Genomic DNA, 19,683 nt, shown 5'->3' with positions numbered 1-19,683 from the left:
ATTTGTGTGTGTGTGTCTTTATCGATTTTATTTTCATGATATTTCCCCCCTCAGAATCAAAATGTATTTACTTTTACTACCTTATGTAATCAAAAGTTAGATATTTTGCTCTGGAAGGTTGCGTGATTATTTAATAAAAATCAGAAAGTCTATGTTGAACTAAAAATCTATGAATAAGAGATTCGGGCCATTTATACTTGGGACTAGAACGTCCAAGGTTTTTTTTTTGGGGGGGGGGGGGTGAGAAAATGAATGGTTATAAAGTTTTTTTTTGGTGATGGGAGGTGTAATCTTATATACAGATCATATGTTTTCTCTCTTTATACCAATTTTTCAGAAATTAAATAATCAGCAAACAATAAACTTTGTATTAATAATGATTATTCTTATTTAGATCTACTCACAACGAGTTGGAAAAGAACCGTAGAGCTCATCTGAGATCATGCTTAGAAAACCTCAAGGTAAAACAATCCTCGCTTACCACTGAACCAATATGGTTCTCCTTTACAATAATAAAGTACAAGGATGTCTGCCTATGTGTGTGTGTGTACAGAAGGATTTCGCTAACCACTGAACCAATATGGTTCTCCTTTACATTGTAGCTTCCATAAGGTTCTGGGAAGGTTTTAGCTGATTTGGGGAAAGTTACCACCAACCAGCCTCTCAAGAAAAATCGCCAAAAATACCAAAAAATATTTATACAGTCCCACTGTATGACCTTAAGGTTTCCCTTTCCTACAAGTAGGGGGGCGGTGACTCCCCCCCCCCCCACCTCAAGGCCTCTATGGCCTAGCGGCTAGTTTTTTTTTATAAAGACTGATTGGGTAAAAAAAATTGTTAAAAACATAATTTTCCATGTTTTCATAATTAATATGAAGTCAAAGTTCTTTTTGACACTGCTATAAATGTATAAAAAAAAACTTTTAATGTTAATTATATATTAAAACTAATAATATTTTGTTGTAGGACCTCGTACCATTGGGTACAGATACATCTCGCCATACCACTCTTGGTCTTCTCAACAAAGCTAAACATTTCATCAAGGTAATTATAGAATGATTTAGGTTAGGTTAAGTTAGATCTTTTAATATCAGGTTAAATCCTCTAAAATTTCATTAGGTTAGCCTAGCCTTAGAGAAATAAAAAAATATGTTAGACTAAGGAAATCCTAAAAAAGGGCTAGCCTAAGACATTTTATATGATTTAACCCAATAATCATAGGTAGATTTGTTAATACTTAATGGTTATAGAAGAGTCTTGGCAAGCTTTACAAATAACTCTACACAACCTAGATCCTATCTCTGCTTTTTCAAGTAATTTGTAAGAGCACTTTGTACGAGTAAAACGTCTGAAAAAAAAATAGCTTTATAAACAAATAAAGTACTTGTAATATCAGTGATAGACCCTGGATTGTGTCGAGTTATTTGTACAACATGCTAAGACGCTTCTATAGACACGTTAACATCGATTCTAGCTCAAACCTAGTCCATCTCAGGTCAAATCTTAGGAAGGTAATTTCTGCCCTTTTTTTAAAAAAAAACCTGGTCTTCTTTACATGATCCAATGTCTATCTCTTAGTCTTCTTAACATGATCAAACGTTATAACTTTTCAGAACCTGGAAGACAAGGATAGAAAAAGCCAAACTCAAAAGGAGAATCTTTTTAGGGAGCAGAGGTAACTAAAATTATAATGTACCAATGGGGTAATTTTGTTTATTATACTATAGAATATTGTGGTAAACAGTACAAAGTTTTGATGATAGTTAATCAATTAAAGTAAAATAATAGAGGGGGCGGGGTTAAATAACCGTGTGTTCTAATCCCGTGGACCCTATGCAGACTTTAATTGGGTCTTTGAATATCAGCTATTAGCGTTACAAATAGTAACACAGCCAAGTCGCTACAAAAGTGCAGAAAGCTGTTTACTAGCAGACAGGAAATTTCCCCAACACTGGATCCAGATAGTTATCTGGATCATATATCTATACTTATACATTTATTGTTAATCCTGTTTTTTTTGTGTAGGTATCTGCGCCGGCGCTTGGAGCTGTTGTCCTGCCAGGTGGACGCCATCTCGAAGCGGAGATCCATCTCGGAATCTTCAACTTCCACAGTATCATCCATTCAGTCATCCGTTTCTGAGTCAGGTATAGTGAATTTTGTTTCTAGTATGTGGCTTCAAAACCGATTCAAATCCTCTGGATTAGAACCGGTTCTTAGCGATACTGAAAAATCTTGTATAGCATTGTATTACAGACAATTTTCCACTAATATTAAATATAAATCATAAGTTTGAGGCAATTTTTGTTAGCCCGGGTATTTAGTCACTAGGGGTTATAACAAAACTGGTTTTAATTCTATAATTTTACATTTTTTTATTCGCGGAAAGCGGTCTATGAAACGTTGCGATAAATAAATATTACCTAAATTGTTCTATAATAATTTATCTTACCTTAGATTTTAAAATTTTAAAACACAGCACTCTTATATAATGGTTGAATCGTTTGTACAATCCACTTAATTAACCAACAAATCAGAATTAAATTAAAAGTCCCCAGTGTCAAGCCAACGAATAAACAAACGTTTTTATAAAACTTTGGGGATTAGTGTAACAAACAGCCAAATGTCCCGTCCATTCCTGTATGAAATGTTCTTTAATAAATTTGTGTATTTTTAGAAGTGGACCCACACGGGTACAGTGTGGAGGGAGCTAGTGATGATGATCACTCTAGCGTGCAGTCTGCTGGCTCTGATGGCGGGGTCACTGTCACAACCTGGAAACAACTTACCATAGCCCATGTTTAAGAGGTAGGTTAAACTTCCCTGCCTGCCCCTCACTTCCCGTGACTTTGTCATGATTATGTATGTAAACAATGCAACAGTATTACAAGTAAGATCCTAGTACATAGAAAAAAAATTCCTATTCCCTCTCATGGCATAGGTATATTATGGGAGGGTAATGGTACCCTTACCCAAAATAGTTATAAAACTTTCCAGGACTTATGAGAAGCTACATTGTAAATAAGAACCATATTGGTTCAGAAGGTATTTTGGTACAGACATATACACAGAGATTCTGTACATTTATTATAAGGATTTCTGGAACTTTTAAATATGATTTATCTGTTTTTTTTATATCTCATGACACATAAAATGAATCTTTTTTTCAGATACATGTTACCTGCTTCAACTCTGTAAATCACCCAACCTCCAGAAAAAATAAATCCATCCATCCTGGAGGCCACCAGAGGGAAGGGAGAGTTATAATCTCCGCATAGTTTTGCCGCATTTTCCTACAAGAATATGATAATTCGCGGCATTTGCGCGTGTGGATGTTGGCGCATTTTCTTTATACCAACTCATGGTTATCAAATTGCAGTAGCAGACGAAATATGATCATTTTAAAACCAGCTTTAAACTGTGACTCAACACACAATCCTTGTCATATAATAATCACAATTTATATATCTACTTAAAATTGTCATAAAGATATTGACAATTGTAAGAGTATGTTGTATATTTATATTTAATACTATTTCTGAATTCTTGAATAATCAGTATCATATTATGGTAGCTATAATTTAAATGTGCCCCCCCCTCCCTTTTAGCAATTATTTTAGATTCTTTAAAAGCAACCTGGATATTAAGCGGGTGTGTTTGTGTGTGCTTATTTTCTAGTTATTTTTCTCCCTACAGAAGTAAAATGTAGTCAAAGCAAAGCAAATTTTTTCAAGCCAAAAATCACCCCCTTGGCTGTTTTTTAAAGGGTTATGTTACATTGTGGAACCAGGTACATTATAGAAATAAAACATGGTCAAAGGCCAACATAACTAAACAAAAAATTAATCTCTCATATTCTAAATATTATTTTGGTAACATACTTTGTTCCGAAATAATACAGAGAAAAAAAAATTGTACATTATGGATAATTTGAACTGACTGTCTCCCCCTAGATCTCAGCGACAGGTCTCATCAGTCCAGGTTCTAGGCAAGGTGGTACCAACTGAAGTTAAACAGGCTGTGTTACAACCCCCTTTTTTATACCCCCTCCAATATGATATACGCCAATTTTTAGTATATAATACTAACCTACAAAAAAAAGCCATTTTAATATCATTTCTAAAGGCTATTAAATAAGAAAATGCAAAAATTAGTTTATGCATGAAAATATCATTATTCCATACATAAAAAAGCCACCTTTCCTACCCTGATGAGAAAAAAAAACAATTTTGCCAAATAAATCAAATGTTTTATTAACGTCTTAACTCTCAGTAATGATGGGTAAAATTATTATACATAAAAATCATTAAAAAAATACTTAATAATAATCATATTCTAAAAAGCCCACTTACACACATACATTTCATTTGACTTTGCAATCTTGTGATATACCCGTCTTAAATACTGATGCGTCTTGCTGCTGTTGAATTATATCATTGATCAGATATTTGAATGCTCAGCTAAAGCGCCAGCTGGCGGTCAAGATTGTGATTAATATTATTTAACTTTGAACCCAGTGTCTTTTCTCTGATTCGTTTAGTCAATGTAATCATGGAAGTGTTATTGCAAAGCCCTCGCCTGCACTTAAAAACATAATTCTTGTAGTTATTCCATTTAAATTTGTTTAAAAAATATCTTATTACATTCTGAATTAGGCAATTTTTATTTTAGTTTTCAAAATTGCAAGAATTTTGTTTTTTTTTATGCTGTAAAAGGAGAGTTAAATGGCTGCTAAAAATTGAACACTTTTTGTAACCATTTTGTCAAATTATTTTTATTTATATTAAACAAAAACACAGAATTGTAAATTATAAATTTGTTTAGTGTTAACATTTTATTTTTTATTCATTTATTTTTATTTAAAATATTCACTAAAAAAGTATTAAGTCGACATGGTTTATTAATTAAGGTTATTTTTTTATTTATTATCTCTTGTGTAAGTGCAATTTTTTTGTTTCATTTTGAATTATAATGTTTTTAATTTTTAGAAAATAATTTTTCTACATTATACATTAAGTTATGTCATTCACACTTTTTAATTGTAAATAATTATTATTTGAAGATAAAACTAACATTACCATACAGCACAGACTGATTATTTTTAAAATCTCTGAATTGAGATTTATCAAAAATCAAAGTTTTAATGTCTCATTTGAGACAAATTTTTAAGTGGCGCACAAAAAAAAACACCAAAAATTTCTTCTTGACCTAACAATTTTCAAAAAGCTTAAATTTAGTAAAATAATATCAAGAGCTTTGCCTACAATTTGCTTCCCCTGAGGAAAGCAAATTTATTTAATTTTATTTTAGATGTATTAATATTATGTCAGAAAAAACAACCGAATGTCAATCATGAAGAACTTTTTAAAACCTTGCTGTGTGCCCATTTTTAATTATTTAATTTTTTTCTACAGTGCTAATAATGTGGGCTTTAGAGTGTGATCAGGACGGGGCGAGATGAAAAAAATCCGCAAAATACACATGAGAAATGAGAGCGTGCCGCGCGCGCATTTTTCTGTAGCTCGGATCATTATGCAGCTGTGCACCCCCGCCGCCCCCCCCCCCTTAATGTCTTTCATATTGATGTACATGGTGCGCCCTTGTCCTAACTTGTGATATTTTCCCTGAATTATTCCATCTGGTTTACTTATTATTTTCAAGTCATTTTATATAGTAATGTAGCCTTAATGTTAAAGCCAAAAAAAGTATCAAATTATTTAAGTTATTTTATTATTAAGTGTAATACAGCAATAAATCAAAAAAACGAAACCAGTTTGGAATAATTCTACCAGGATAGGGCCGCCTGTCCGTCAAAAGTGTTATCATCCAAGGATATTACAAAGAGCTGGTTGTCCGGAGGTGGTTAACAACCCCTCTGGCCTCCAGCTAGTTTATACCCTTGGAGGTTTGTGACACTAAAAACCCTGCGGATCAACCAAAGTTCCAAAAAAACTTGCAATTTTTGGATACTTATTCAAGCAATCTTTTTGGCCGCAGTGGTCCTGTGATGTTTTTATCATTCTTTGTCAAAAACGCAACTAATTTTAGGTTTTTAATTGTTATTAAAAATATTAATTGTAAAATAAAAATATTACTATCTCAAGCATTTAAAAGTAATGATTTAGATGAAGTATAAAAGTAATATATCTCTACTGTTATACAAAATCTTAAGAATGTAAAAAAATAAAACAATTAAAGATCTAAACCTATTTGGCAGTATAAATGGTTCTGGTTTTAATTAATTATTATTATTATAATGTAATTGTTGTACGAAGCATGTTTTACAAATTAAAATTCTTCTTTTTATTATTAATTTAATTATTTTTTAATTCTCGTGTCACGTCTTTCGATAAAGAAGTAATTTTTAATGACTGATAATAAAAAAAATCTGGTATGAATGCTCTTTTTATGGATGCAAAAGGTATGAAATAAGATAAATTGTATAATTTCTTTTTATTTCTTAATGTATAAATATTGAATGATTGTAATATGAATTAATATGAATTATTATTATTATACTCTTTTTTTTTTTCTTGATGTGTAAGCAAAAAACAATTGAACTGAATAATTCCTTGAAATCCCACAAAATGATAAATAAAAACAATTTTCATCTGAAATGACGTGTTAATTGATTATTTTTAGTAACATAGCTGTTCTATAACATGGTATGTTCGTCATTGTGTTTGTTCAGAATGATTGGGTACTGATATATATTTTATTGGAAATTAAATTTTTTGCTTTTCTTAAATATAGCTTAAAGGGTAGGGGCGAAGTCGTATATTTATTAGGTAGTAATGGTTTTTGGATTACAGATAGGAAATCTCTGAAATTGCTTGTTTTTAGGGAAGTCGGATATAAGGAGGTGGCTATTAATTAGCCTCCTCTTAAAAGCTTCTAGTGGCTATTTTTAGGATATTATTGGCATTTCGGGGTGGTGTTAGGTTCAAATCTTGGCTTAGCATAGAGTCAAAAACTAAAGACGTTAAAATTTGTTCCTCCTGCTGCTGCTATGTCAGGTGCGCGACATTGATAGTTAGAGAAGATAATGCCTTGGCCCCATTGCCATGCACAGTTAGGACTTCCAGACAAAGGTTGGTTGTCTGATGGGTGTTCCCCGGGTGTTTGATTAGAAAAGGAGACATTTGGCTCCCCGCCCGTAAGAGGTAATTGATGAGGTATTCTCCATTTATATTGTTCAGTCAGTAATATACCAGAAAAAAAAAACTTATTGAAGGATCATTGCATTTTAAAATCTATACGCTTAATTTCAGACGTTTATATTCGTTGGGAAAACAGTAAAAGTGTCTGACTGATTATGACGTAACAAAAAAAATTAGCCAGTGAGAGGCCACTATGAATTTTACCATTGGTCAATAATGGCCTCTCATTGGCTATTTTTTTGTTACGTCATAATCAGTCAGACACTTTTACTGTGTTCTTCATCGGGGGCCGAGATAATACCATTTACACAAAATACATATCGCAAAACATAATGTAGCGATATTTGAACAACGTTTTTAAAAGCGAAGCTTTTCTATAATTAGGGTCGGTCCATCCGTCCGTAACGGATAGCTTTTTTCGTTAATTTAGGCATGTTAGAATTGTCATATCGATTTCAAACTTTGCATGGTGATTCCTGCAATAGTTAGGTACGATTTAGAAAGCGTAGCAACTCTATAATCATTACCAAAATGTCCGTACGTCCATTTTAAACAAGTTGATTTTTTAACTTTTTTAATAACAAATTATTTTATTAATTATCCGATTGATCTGATTTTTGGTATACTGATTCCTGGGACAACAAAGTACAATATTATAAGCGAAGCAACTCTATCAACAAGTTCTAAAAATGTAAGTATGTCCATAAACATTATCCTGTATCAAGCAGTTTTTTCAACAAATACATTTTTATTCTTATTACCTATTCAGTCCTGACGCTATACAAGTGTTAATTCCGTTTAACCTACCGTTTCAGTGCTTCGCTTTTATGGATGTTGTCATCCTTGTATTTAAAGTAGATGTGCAGTGCTTAAATTACATCTTATTTTTAGTTGAGCAGATTCTTATTAGTCAGTTGAATCGAGTCTATATTAAAATAATTAAGCCGTCTATCAGACGGACATTTCAAATTATAGAGTAGCTTCGCTACTAAAAAATCACAGTTTCACTAAAAAAAAATATGTAGTCAGTTTTAGTTATACCAAATTAACTCTGATCATCGAATAAAGTTTTATTTTTATGAAGTAAAATGCTAACAAGATTAAAAATAAGTAAAGATATTTTATAATATATAATAATTTAATAACAACAAACCATAAAAATCACAGAATTCGTTGAAATTTACATACAAATATTTTAATTAGATAACTTTTGTTCAATTCAAATGTATTTCGAATGATGCTTTGTTTAGAAATAGAGACAGCTATCTAGGTATCTAGCATTTTGAAAACATAACAGAACGCTAAAAATCAATAAAATCCATGCTTTTTATTAATTGATTTAACAACTTTGGGGACTTTATTGAATTCTGAATGGTTGGTTGGTTGAGTGCCAAACGCTTTGTGTGTAATTTTGTGTATCATCATTGGGGATGTACATACATTTTTCGGCCATGATCTTATCCCTTTAGATCCCTGTTTAATAGGTAGCTTCCTATAAACGTTCAACTTTCTAGAATGTTTCTAAAAGTACCAGATTCATTGATTTACATTTCCACTCCATATTACATAATACTCCTGAATCAAAAATACATTTAAATCGAATCAAATCTATAATAATAAAAATACTATTAGATATTAAATAATTATAGAGATTTTTCTTTCTAGGATTCATGAAATATTTGTTTTTTTGTTATTTTGTGCTAATATTTTTTATGCCCAGAAGATTTCGTTAACCTTAACAATTACAAACAAAACTTGTATAGTGAAGATAATGAATGGATTTCGGTGTAATAAAGAGTTATACAAATTAACTTAAAAATGTAAATGGCAGGCTAAGAAACTTGTGTGTTAATCAAATAAAAAAAAATCACTTGGATCCACTGCATTTTACGGTAAAATATGCCTGATAACGAATATTTCCAAAAATCTATGAATTTTAAAAGCTGCTAGCTGCCTAACGGCTGAACGTACAGATCATGCCCGCACACCGTTTTAAGCGGCATAACAAGCCCTACAAATAATCTGGAATAGCTAAGATCCAATGATGCACAGGGAAAGCTTCACTGAAGAAAAAATGCGTAAAATATGTCTTTTTCGCGCATTTCTCTGCACTGCGAGTTAATTGTACATTATTGATTTGTGGCTATTCCAGATTATTTGTAGGCCTTCTTATGCCGCTTAAAACGGTGTGCGGGTATGATCTATACGTTCTGCCGTTTGGCAGCTAGCAGCCTTTGAAATTCATAGATTTTTGGAAATATTCATTGCCAGGAATATTTTACCGTGAACTGCGTGATCCAAACACTATACACTGAAATCAATTCTTAACAATCGTAGTTAGAACAAAGACTTATAATTTTACCCAATTTTGTTTTACAAATTCAAAGATAAAATATAAATTTGAGACATCTACAAAGTAATTCTAAATTCAAAAGGAACTTTTTATAAACATTTTTTCAATCCCAAAATTTAAACAAAAACAATTATAGCCATAAGAAGCGTAGTAATAACAATCTAACATCATAAATTTAATCAAGAATATTTTTCACAAAGCTTACTTAAAATATGAAGAAATTTAAAGAAGCTCTTATAGTGCCTATAAAAAAAATGAGGTCCTACAATATAAATGATCGGCCAACACACAGACTAAATTACCAATTGAAGGCCAGTCTACATTTTAATTGACCAATGGTAGGCCAGTATGGCGTCATTTTTATAGGCACTATAAAAAGCATAAAAACAATCTCAAAAAGAACTGCGTACATACAGACAAACAACTGAAATAGAGTAGTTTCACCCTTAAAAATCACAGTTTAAGAAATGATTAAAAGATTGTTTTGTAAAATAGAAATTGACTTTTAAAAATGTTATATAGAATTTCTGAATTTTCAAATAAGTCAAAGAGTCATTAACATTAGAAACATGTAAAAATTTGAAATAATCTACATCATAATTTAAGAAAAAAAACTAAAATCAAAAACAACCATGTGAAAAAAGCGTTTGAGATTCAAAATCTAAAAATTCTATAAAAAGAACACTGATAAGATTTTTAATGTATAATGTATAGAAGTTAAAATTTTAATATATGCACAAGAGAAAGAAAAGGACTGTGGCACCTTAAAAATTATTCTGCCCTTAAATAATATTTATATCAGTAAAAATGATTTTTATTTAGACAAAATGTACTACTTACTACGTCGCAATTAGTCATTTTAATATGCTTTTAGATTAAAGAGATAGTTATTTATCGCAAAGTTTTATAGACAGCTTTCCGCGGAGAGATTAAAATAAAAAAATATCGGATTAAAACCAGTTTCGTTAGCCCCGATGAGGCTAAACCCGGATTAACAAAATTGGTATTAATTTTATGATTTTTAGTTTAATATTTATGGGAAAATTTCTGCAATACGGTGCTATACATGATTTTTTCGTATGACTGAGAACCGGTTCTAATACAGCGGTTATTAATCGGCTTCAAAACAATACTGGAAAAATATTTAAAATAAACTCTGATTTTTGGCCACTGAACTTTTTACCTTAAGGTACCACACCCCTTATCCCTGAATTATTAAGGGGGGCTCTGTTCTAGTCTTTAATTTTATTATTTTCAAATATCTTTATATAGCATTAAATTTCATCTAATTTCAGTTCTATATAAATGTTTTATTATACCACTAAAAAATGAAACTAATATTCGAATGGCAAATTCATGTAGCTGTCTACAGTGCCCAAGCAAAATGGGGATTGATGTCACTGCTTTTGGCCTACCTATTGGTGTCAGGAATTATCCTATACCCCATCTTTTTTTCTAGAGGGTTTCTTTCCTCCCTCCCTTTCTATTTCACTCTACTATGACGTCAATAGAATAGGTAGGCCAAAAGCAGTAAAACCTATCCCTATTTTCCTAATGCACGAAACCAAGCTACCAAATTCATTTACTTTGGCTTTTTGGCTTAAATTAAATAAAGATAATTGAAAAGACCATAGTCACAAATTAATAAATACCTTTAATTGAATTCCAAAAAATATTTCTTTTTAAAAAATTAGTGCAACATAAAGTTCAATGTTAATTTGTTGCAAATTTCTGGCACTTTGAATAAAATGAACTTAGAAAAGTGACATTGGCTTTTAAATTGTTCATATGATAATTAAAGAAGAATATTGCTAAATTTAAAAAAAATGTATTAACATAAAATGAGCAAAAAGGCAACTTTAGACTATTTTAGTTAAAAGTTTTAATTTCAATATTAATAACAGTATATCACTTTGGAGATTAAAAATTGATAGGAAAAATTTAGATTTAAGTCTTTTCATGATAAGTTTATTTTTGGTTGACTAGCTCTGCTTAGCTTTCTTCTTTCCTGATGGATGTTTCTTTCCCGGCGTATCTGCATCCAGGTGAAGTTCCCTGAAATAAAACAAAATTTCAACATGTTAAAGTAAAACACTAAAGGGAGTAAGGGTTAGATAATAAATAACTGTCTTTGATGCTGTGAGTATTGGTGCAAAAAATATGACGTAACAAAAAAAATTAGCCAATGAGAGGCCGTTATTGACCAATGGTAAAATTTATAGTGGACTCTCATTGGCTAATTTTTTTTGTTACGTCATATTTTTTCACCAATACTCATAGCATCCTGTCTTTCCCTATCGCAATGACCTTGTGCCGACTTTCAGTTGGGTCCTTGAAAATCAACCAATGAATGGTAACGGTAATATTAACACAGCCAATTATCAGAAAACAATTTGCTGGCAGACGAAAAAGGAAATTGAAAAAGGGGGAGGTAGTTATACATTTATACTATAGATCTGTTGTCAACATTCATTAAAAAGAAGCTCTAAAACAGTAGGACAAACAAACATTATCATTCGTAGAGTGTCAGAACTAAATAGTGGAACATAATGCAAACCTGCTTAAATACAGAATACTCTTTAGGAACATACTTATTCAAGAATTTATTATAGAGATGCTTAGCTTATAACATTGTACCTTGTTGTGATAGGAATCAGTATTCCAATAATCAGATTAATAGAATAATTATATTGCAAAAAAAGGTATTACAAAGGTTAAGTAACATTTTTTAACCTGACTGTTTAAGGAATCATGATGCAAAGTTTGAATAAGATAGGACAATTGTAACATTTCTAAATCAACGAAAAGAGCTAACCGTTACGAACGAACGGAGGGACCAACCATAATTATAATAAAGCTTCGATTTAAAATATGTTAAAAGCAGAAACAATGAAACATATCAGAATGTCGTCTCCTTTACTATGTTCATTTTTAGAGTTTTTTTTATCCCAACTTCTAATCTAACAAATCTACTTAATAACTATTAATATACAAAAACACCTCTCGTTACATATATCTTTATATAAATCTTACACCACTTTTAAGATACTAAATTATTTTTCATAAAAATCACAAAAGAATGAATTTTAATAGGAAATTTGAGAAACTTAAAATGTCTTCAATTTACCCATAAGGCCGATTTTTATATAATTCTAGGAAAAATTTGGATAATTTTCAACCGATGAAAAACTAATTTGCTTTTAACTTTTTACCTATTAGATAAAGATAATTAAATTTTTTTTGCAGCTCCAAATAAGCGAACTTAAATTGGCATGTAAAAGTAACAATAATCTATAATTGTCTGTGTGTCTACATCAAACGATCTCGCTAACCACACAACCGATATGATTCTTCTTTTTAGCGAATCTTCTAAAAGGCTCAGAAATTTTAATTTTATTTTTTCCTGCCTCTTTACCCCAAGAGGCATATGTGGGCGTAGTCGCTTGCCAATATAGAAAGGTATGAAAATACAGTGTGTTTTTTTTATGAGAACTTTTTTGAAAGTACATGTTCCCAAAAGTATCTGTATCAATTTTCAACTCGACTGTATATCAACTTTGAAGCGTTTTGCAGCCATTCTTGCAAAGGGTATAGAAGATTCGAGCATGAGAAAAATGCGTTAAAACCATTTTTAGATGTTGACACCTAGGCCTTGAATTTTTGATTTTTCTGCACTTTTTTAATAAAAACTTAGATATTTTTTTGATTTTCTATAAATGGTTATAAAAAACGAAGAAAATAAGCCCTTAATCATTAAATTCTGATAACTATAAGTGGGGTAAAATTGCTTTCAAAAAAGTTCTCATAAAAAAAACACACTGTACAAAATTTATTTTTTGATACAAAAAAAGACTTAAATTGGCACTCACCTAGCATCAATAAGCATGACGTCATCTGGAACTCTTGACAAGAAGTCCATCAGCTCATTGTTGGGCACTGTATTGGGTCGCAGCAGCTTCCGGGTAAATTTATTAAGGCCCCATAGTAGTACTATAGCTCTGTAATAGATAGATAGATAGGTAAATTTATTAAGGCCCCATAGTAGTACTATGGCTCTGTAATAGATATATAGGTAAATTTATTAAGGCCCCATAGTAGTACTATGGCTCTGTAATAGATAGATAGGTAAATTTATTAAGGCCCCATAGTAGTACTATAGCTCTGTAATAGATATATAGATAGATAGGTAAATTTATTAAGGCCCCATAGTAGTACTATAGCTCTGTAATAGATAGATAGGTAAATTTATTAAGGCCCCATAGTAGTACTATAGCTCTGTAATAGATAGATAGATAAATTTATTAAGGCCCCATAGTAGTACTATAGCTCTGTAATAGATAGATAGGTAAATTTATTAAGGCCCCATAGTAGTACTATAGCTCTGTAATAGATAGATAGGTAAATTTATTAAGGCCCCATAGTAGTACTATGGCTCTGTAATAAATAGATAGATAAATAGGTAGATATATTTATATTGATAGATAAATAGGAAAATTTATTAAGGCCCCATAGTAGCACTATAGCTCTGTAATACATATATAGATAGATTGATAGATAGATAGAAATATATATACAGACATGGAAATTTATTAAGGCCCCATAGTAGTACTATAGCTCTGCAATAGATATATAGATAGATTGATAGATAGAAAGATAGATAGATAGATAGATAGATAGATAGATAGATAGATAGATAAATAGGTAAATTTATAAAGGTCCTATAGGCCCAATAGCTTTTCTAGCCCTCCGTGGGGCTCTAACCCTGCCGGGACAATTGCCTAATTCTGCGGGGCATCCACCTAACTTAACCTTACCAAACCTAAAATAAAATCAAAAGCTGTAAAAATACGACGAAACGCCCCTTAACAGACGTTGTCACTAAAGGGATAGATAGATAGGTATATATACCTGGGTGGAACAAGGTATAGTCCGAATGTTAATAGCGCCAGAATGACCACAGCAAGTTTGGATAGGAAGGGGACAGAAAAATTGAATGTGTTTTTCACTTCCTCGGCTAAATTTAACAAGTTTTTTTTATGACGTCACATGGCTGACTTTTGAGACACTTTGTCCTGCTACGTTTTTTTTATTCTCGTTATTATTTGATGAAATAATATTTTCATTTCCTACCATCAAGTATTTAAACGGGCGACGATTTAGATAACTTTTCAAAACATTAATCAACTGCTAGTTTCCGAGGAATTTAATAGACACGTATACATCAAAATCAAAGGCCCTAGACAATATTTGGCTCAATAGTAGCTGAGTATCCATGTGGATATTCAGCTACTATTGTAGACATACTGGTAATGGATGAGAGATGTAAAGAGGATTTGTTTTTTTTAAAAATAACAATAGGAAACTATTGTGGATATTCAACTACCATAGGGGAAAAGTGTGGATATTTAACTACTCTTGGGGAATATGCATGGATACTCAGCTACTATTGGGGAATTCGTGGATACTCAGCTACTATTGAGCCCAATATTTAATTTCAGAATAATAATTGATGTTCTTTTTAAGGAAATGGTAATATTTTTCTTAGAGGCAAATAGATATCTACCTTCCCAGGACCTAAATAAAACTTCTTATTATTGAAGGATTAAATAGGTTTGATAGTGAATTATTAACAGAAAATTTAAGCAACAGACCAAAAAACCTTACTACTTTATAAATATAACTAGCGGCTACGCCCCTAGAGGCCTCTAGGGGCACTTGAGGAGGAGAGAGTCGAATTTAGTAATTCAATTTCTTATTTTAGATTTTAAAAGAAAAAGTAAAAAAAATTTACGTTTGATGTTTGTTTTTCGTTGAACTCTCTTTCTAAAATTTATAAATTTTAAAAAAATTTAATTTCTCTAGGGAGGGTGGTGGTACCCTCCCCCAAAATAGTTATAAACCTTCCAGGGACATATGAGAATCTACCCTGTTAAGGAGAACCCGATCGGTTCAGTGGTTAGCGAGATCCTTCGTTACAAACAGACAGACAGACAAACAAACAAACAGACAGACATCGTTCTACTTTGTATTATAGAATGATATGAAAAACTCACATGACACTCAAGTGCAACTTTTGGAGTACAAAGAATAGAAAATGTGGTATGCATTTCAACCCGAGGGAGTTCTACATAGGAATGCACCAAAAGGGTGTTCTTACAATTGGGATTAAGAACTTTGGAAATTAGGTCCAATATTAGAATACATTATTATATTTTACTTTATATAAGATCATTAAATTGTAAAAATGACGTCTTACAATACAAATGATTAATGATATACCAATACACAGGATTAAATTACCAATGGCAGGTAAGTTTACATTTTAAATGACCAATGCTAGGTCAGTTTAGTACGTTATTTTTAAAGATACTATAAAAAGCTTCCATTATAGACTATCCTTGTTGATTTATAGAAGTTTGCTTATTAATTTTTGTCAAATGATTTCCATTTTTTTAGTAAATTTAAGAGTAGACTAAAATAGAGGCAAGCTTCCCAGAAAACTTGGCTGTTTCAAACGGACACACATTAAATTGAAATTATGCAGTGTCAACAAACAACAAACTTTGGGTGCAATACCCTAAATCGCTTATTGACCGCATTTCCCCCCCCCCCCCACCCCCAAATATGATAGAGCCTAATACCTTTAAAGACGGTTTACAGCAATATAGAGCTATAGACCTTTAAAGTTGATCCTAAGGCACACCAACTATTACAAATATCCAACCCTTTTTATTACACGATCTTTATATGGTAAAGAGTTGAACATGTATTTGGCCAAAGCATTCCCTCTACTCTTACTATAAATATTGCGCACATAAAGATAAAACTTATTTAGTTATGACACGGTTTGAGCTGAGATTTTCTTGATAATTAACTGATTGTTAGACAATGCATTATTTTTTACTAGCGGCTACGCCCCTAGAAGCCTCTAGTGGAACTTTGAATGTTTGATGCTTTGAAAAAAATAATATGATACCTTGCAATGTTGCGATGGAGTCTCTTTTAAATTGCTATGATACTTTGCAATGTTACGTAAGTTTCTATTCGGGGAAAATACAAACACACAAACACACAGACACACATCCTGTTACTTTAGTATAAGGATTATTCGCTACTTATGGATGTTGTCATCATTGTTTCCAAATGAGGGATAGAAGGGACAACAGGCTGCTTAATACTCTAGTCCCCAAAGTCCTATGATAACATTTCCTTATTCGTTGGCTTAACAACTTTTGGGACTTTAGTGAATTTTGAATGGTTGTTTTATTAAGCTGAGTGTCCAAACGTTTCAACTACTAATTGTAATCTACAGAAGGCGTAATCATTTGGGGATGTATGTACATCAATTTATCGACCATTGTCTTATCCCTTTAGATCCCTGGATAGAAATAAGATTATGGAAATGCTTATTAATAATAGGGTGGGGTAAATGGTTCACTATTCTATCAGAGGGATTGTACCAAACTTTTGACTCAAGGGGTGTGGTGACGCTTTGGGTATAAGTCCTCTCCACGTCACCTTTGAACACACTCTGCATTTTAAATTGCAATGTAACGAGCTCAAATTGCCTAGGGTATCAACACACATCAGACAACCAACCCCTTTGATTGCGGGACCTTTGTCTGAGTCCTAACTGTGCATGGTTATGAGTTGCGCCTGTTTTGGGACAATGAACCATTTTTAACGTTATTTAGTTTGTTTTGACGCGGTGTCGGACCGAGATTTGAACCTATCACCTTCCCGACGACGTGTGGTTCCCAATGAGGGATAGAAAAAAAAGATTATGGAAATACTTAATAATAGGGTGGGGTAAATGGTCCACTAATCTCTATAAGGGATTGTGCCAAACTTAGCAAACATTGCTTCACCTCTTCTTGCTAAAGAGTTCAACTTTTAAAAATAAATAATTTTTAATTTATTTTTTAACATATGCGTAAAAAATACAAATTTCTTAAACATTTTAAAATCATAGAATACTTAAAACCGACGTTTTCAGACTAGATTATAGAAATGCTTCGCTTATAACATTTTGCCTTCTCATTCTAGTAATTGCCAAATTAAAAAAATTATATTATTGTTTGAAATGTTTGGACATTGTTAAATTTAAAAGCAAACATTAAACAAACAGATGCCGTATAAAAACTTTGGTTACCTCCATAATTAACAATCCAATGTTTATGATTTATCAAATAAATACATTTGTCTTATAAAGAAGGCGTTTGCCTCCAAAAAATAGATGATAACCTTTCCAGTATGGCTTTGAAACCGATCAAGATCCACTGGTTTGGAACCGGTTTTCAGTCATACTGAAACAATATTTATAACATCGTATTACAGACAGTTTTCCACGAAAAATATAATAAAAATCCTAACTTAATTAGTTGTAATCCTTAATTTTTTATTTTAACATCCGTGAAAGATAAACATTCTACTTTTCATGCATATGAAAGTGAAATTTTTTCAATATTTAAAATTTGTTAAATAAATGCCTAGAGAAGCAGCATAACCTAACCCTCTTTGTACCATTGCTGTTACATCCTAAAAATAAAACATTTTAAAAATATGATGCTGTGAGTATTGGTGCAAAAAATGGGGACATGATTCCAGTGACGTCATATTTTTCTTTCCCAAAAAAGGGAAGGGGGGAAGAAAATCTCTTCAAAAGAGATGGGGAAAACCCCCTTTTCTCCCATCTCTTTTTTTCTTCCCCCCTTCCCTTTCTCGGGAAAGAAAAATATGACGTCACTGGAATCATGTCCCCATTTTTTGCACCAATACTCACAGCATCATTTTAAAAATATGATATTTTAACTTATTTTGAAGTAGCGGGTTTCGTCGTATTTTTACAGTAGCTTTTCTCCTATTTCTAGCACCTGCGGGCCAATTACCTAACCCTGCGGGGCAATCATGAACATTTACCTAACCTATCATTATCTATAATAACCTATCAAAAGCTACTGTGAAAATACGATGAAACCCGCTACTTTGTTTTCTTTCCATGATCCGTACGGATTTAATTTCGATAAATAGCTATTAAACATTATATCTTGTATCATTTGGTTGATATGCAATTTAGTTAATTTATGTCGACTTTTAAGTATTAAACAATTGACCTATTATCCACCTTTGAACACTTTAAAGACTTCTTACGTATTTTGATTCATGTTTAAACGAAATTTTATTAGGGGAAAGACAAAACTTAATTTACAGGCAGCTCACAGCTGAAGTAAACGCGAGAAAAAAAACATAATGATAATTTCTCTATAAAATTAACATATTTTTTTCTCTGAATATGACCAGCCTAAAACCTGTTAAAAATAGTCCGACCGCCAAGGATGTTTCATACCTAGTTTATAATGTTCCTGAATGATTGCAATGTTGTCAAAAAGTTCCAGGCTTCTATATTTTACAGGGTCCGAGAAAATCACGTTTATTCCCTATCTTTGTCTAACGGACGGCCAGACGGACGGAAGGACAGATGGACGGACGGACATCTGAATTATAGAGTATCCTCGTTACTAAAAACTAGTTCTCTCTAGTAGAAGTTGAGTTATACAATCTTGATAAATTAATCTGTCATTTACAAAAAAAAATCTTCCAAATGAAAAAGAAAGAGTGTTATTGAAAAAAATCAAGGAGAGGTTTTTTGTATTCATTTGTTCAGAAAGATTAAAAGAAAGATAGTGTCTAACTTTTTATCTTTGTGACGTAACAAAAATCCATCTCTTTTTTAGGGGTTTCCTTTTCCACCTCCCCTCTCATCCTTCGATTTTTGTTACGTCACAAAGATAAAAAGTTAGACACTATTACTAGGTTCGAATAAAAATATATGTTTTATCATGAATTGCGGACTTTGTTGATTAAGTTGTAACTTACCACCAAAAATAACCTAAAAACCGCCAAGTAGAAAGTATCTAGACAAAATGTCTTAAAAATCAGCCATGTGACGTCATAAAAATGAGCGGGGTAAAAGGAGAAGTGGGAAAGGAAACACCTAAAAAAGAGATGGATTATCCTCATTCTTATGACGTCAAAAGGCTGATTTTTTAAGACACTTTGTCCAGCTACAGTAGAAATGATAAACTTCACCTAAATTACAAGAATTGATTACAAACAAACATCGTATCACTTTTATAATAGGAGATGATTTTATACTATTTAATCAACTAA

At 31.8% G+C, this 19,683-nt stretch overlaps 2 protein-coding genes across 10 annotated transcripts in view; one reads left to right on the top strand and one right to left on the bottom strand.

The window, feature by feature from the left end:
• Nucleotides 1-6,617, top strand: part of LOC145335064 (max dimerization protein 4-like) — a 48,751-nt gene extending 42,134 nt beyond the window's left edge. Inside the window, exons 4-9 of the mRNA XM_080180760.1 lie at nucleotides 395-461; nucleotides 967-1,044; nucleotides 1,614-1,675; nucleotides 2,026-2,147; nucleotides 2,678-2,808; nucleotides 3,171-6,617. Of these exons, the coding sequence (XP_080036886.1) occupies nucleotides 395-461; nucleotides 967-1,044; nucleotides 1,614-1,675; nucleotides 2,026-2,147; nucleotides 2,678-2,805 (457 nt within the window). The 3' untranslated portion in view covers nucleotides 2,806-2,808; nucleotides 3,171-6,617. The remainder of the gene's footprint in view (nucleotides 1-394; nucleotides 462-966; nucleotides 1,045-1,613; nucleotides 1,676-2,025; nucleotides 2,148-2,677; nucleotides 2,809-3,170) is intronic.
• A 1,598-nt stretch (nucleotides 6,618-8,215) lies between these two features.
• The window catches only part of LOC145334908 (multiple C2 and transmembrane domain-containing protein-like), a 159,323-nt gene continuing 147,855 nt past the window's right edge, over nucleotides 8,216-19,683 (bottom strand). For 8 of the 9 annotated variants that reach the window (XM_080180532.1, XM_080180531.1, XM_080180530.1 and 5 more), the window contains 4 exons: nucleotides 18,003-18,051; nucleotides 14,422-14,527; nucleotides 13,383-13,511; nucleotides 8,216-11,568 (listed from right to left, as the gene is read on the bottom strand). In XM_080180532.1, coding sequence (XP_080036658.1) covers nucleotides 11,496-11,568; nucleotides 13,383-13,511; nucleotides 14,422-14,527; nucleotides 18,003-18,051 — 357 coding nt within the window. In that variant the 3' untranslated portion in view covers nucleotides 8,216-11,495. Of the gene's footprint in view, nucleotides 11,569-13,382; nucleotides 13,512-13,818; nucleotides 13,895-14,421; nucleotides 14,528-18,002; nucleotides 18,052-19,683 lie in introns of those variants that run through there. The other variant, XM_080180536.1, reaches the window with a different exon arrangement.

This window comes from Acartia tonsa, chromosome 13 (assembly GCF_053477335.1).
Source record: "Acartia tonsa isolate MP-2025a chromosome 13, ASM5347733v1, whole genome shotgun sequence".
Classification (NCBI taxonomy): Eukaryota; Metazoa; Arthropoda; class Copepoda; order Calanoida; family Acartiidae; genus Acartia; species Acartia tonsa.
The sequence above is the reverse complement of the archived record's forward strand: the minus strand, read 5'-3'. Positions and strand labels throughout refer to the sequence as shown.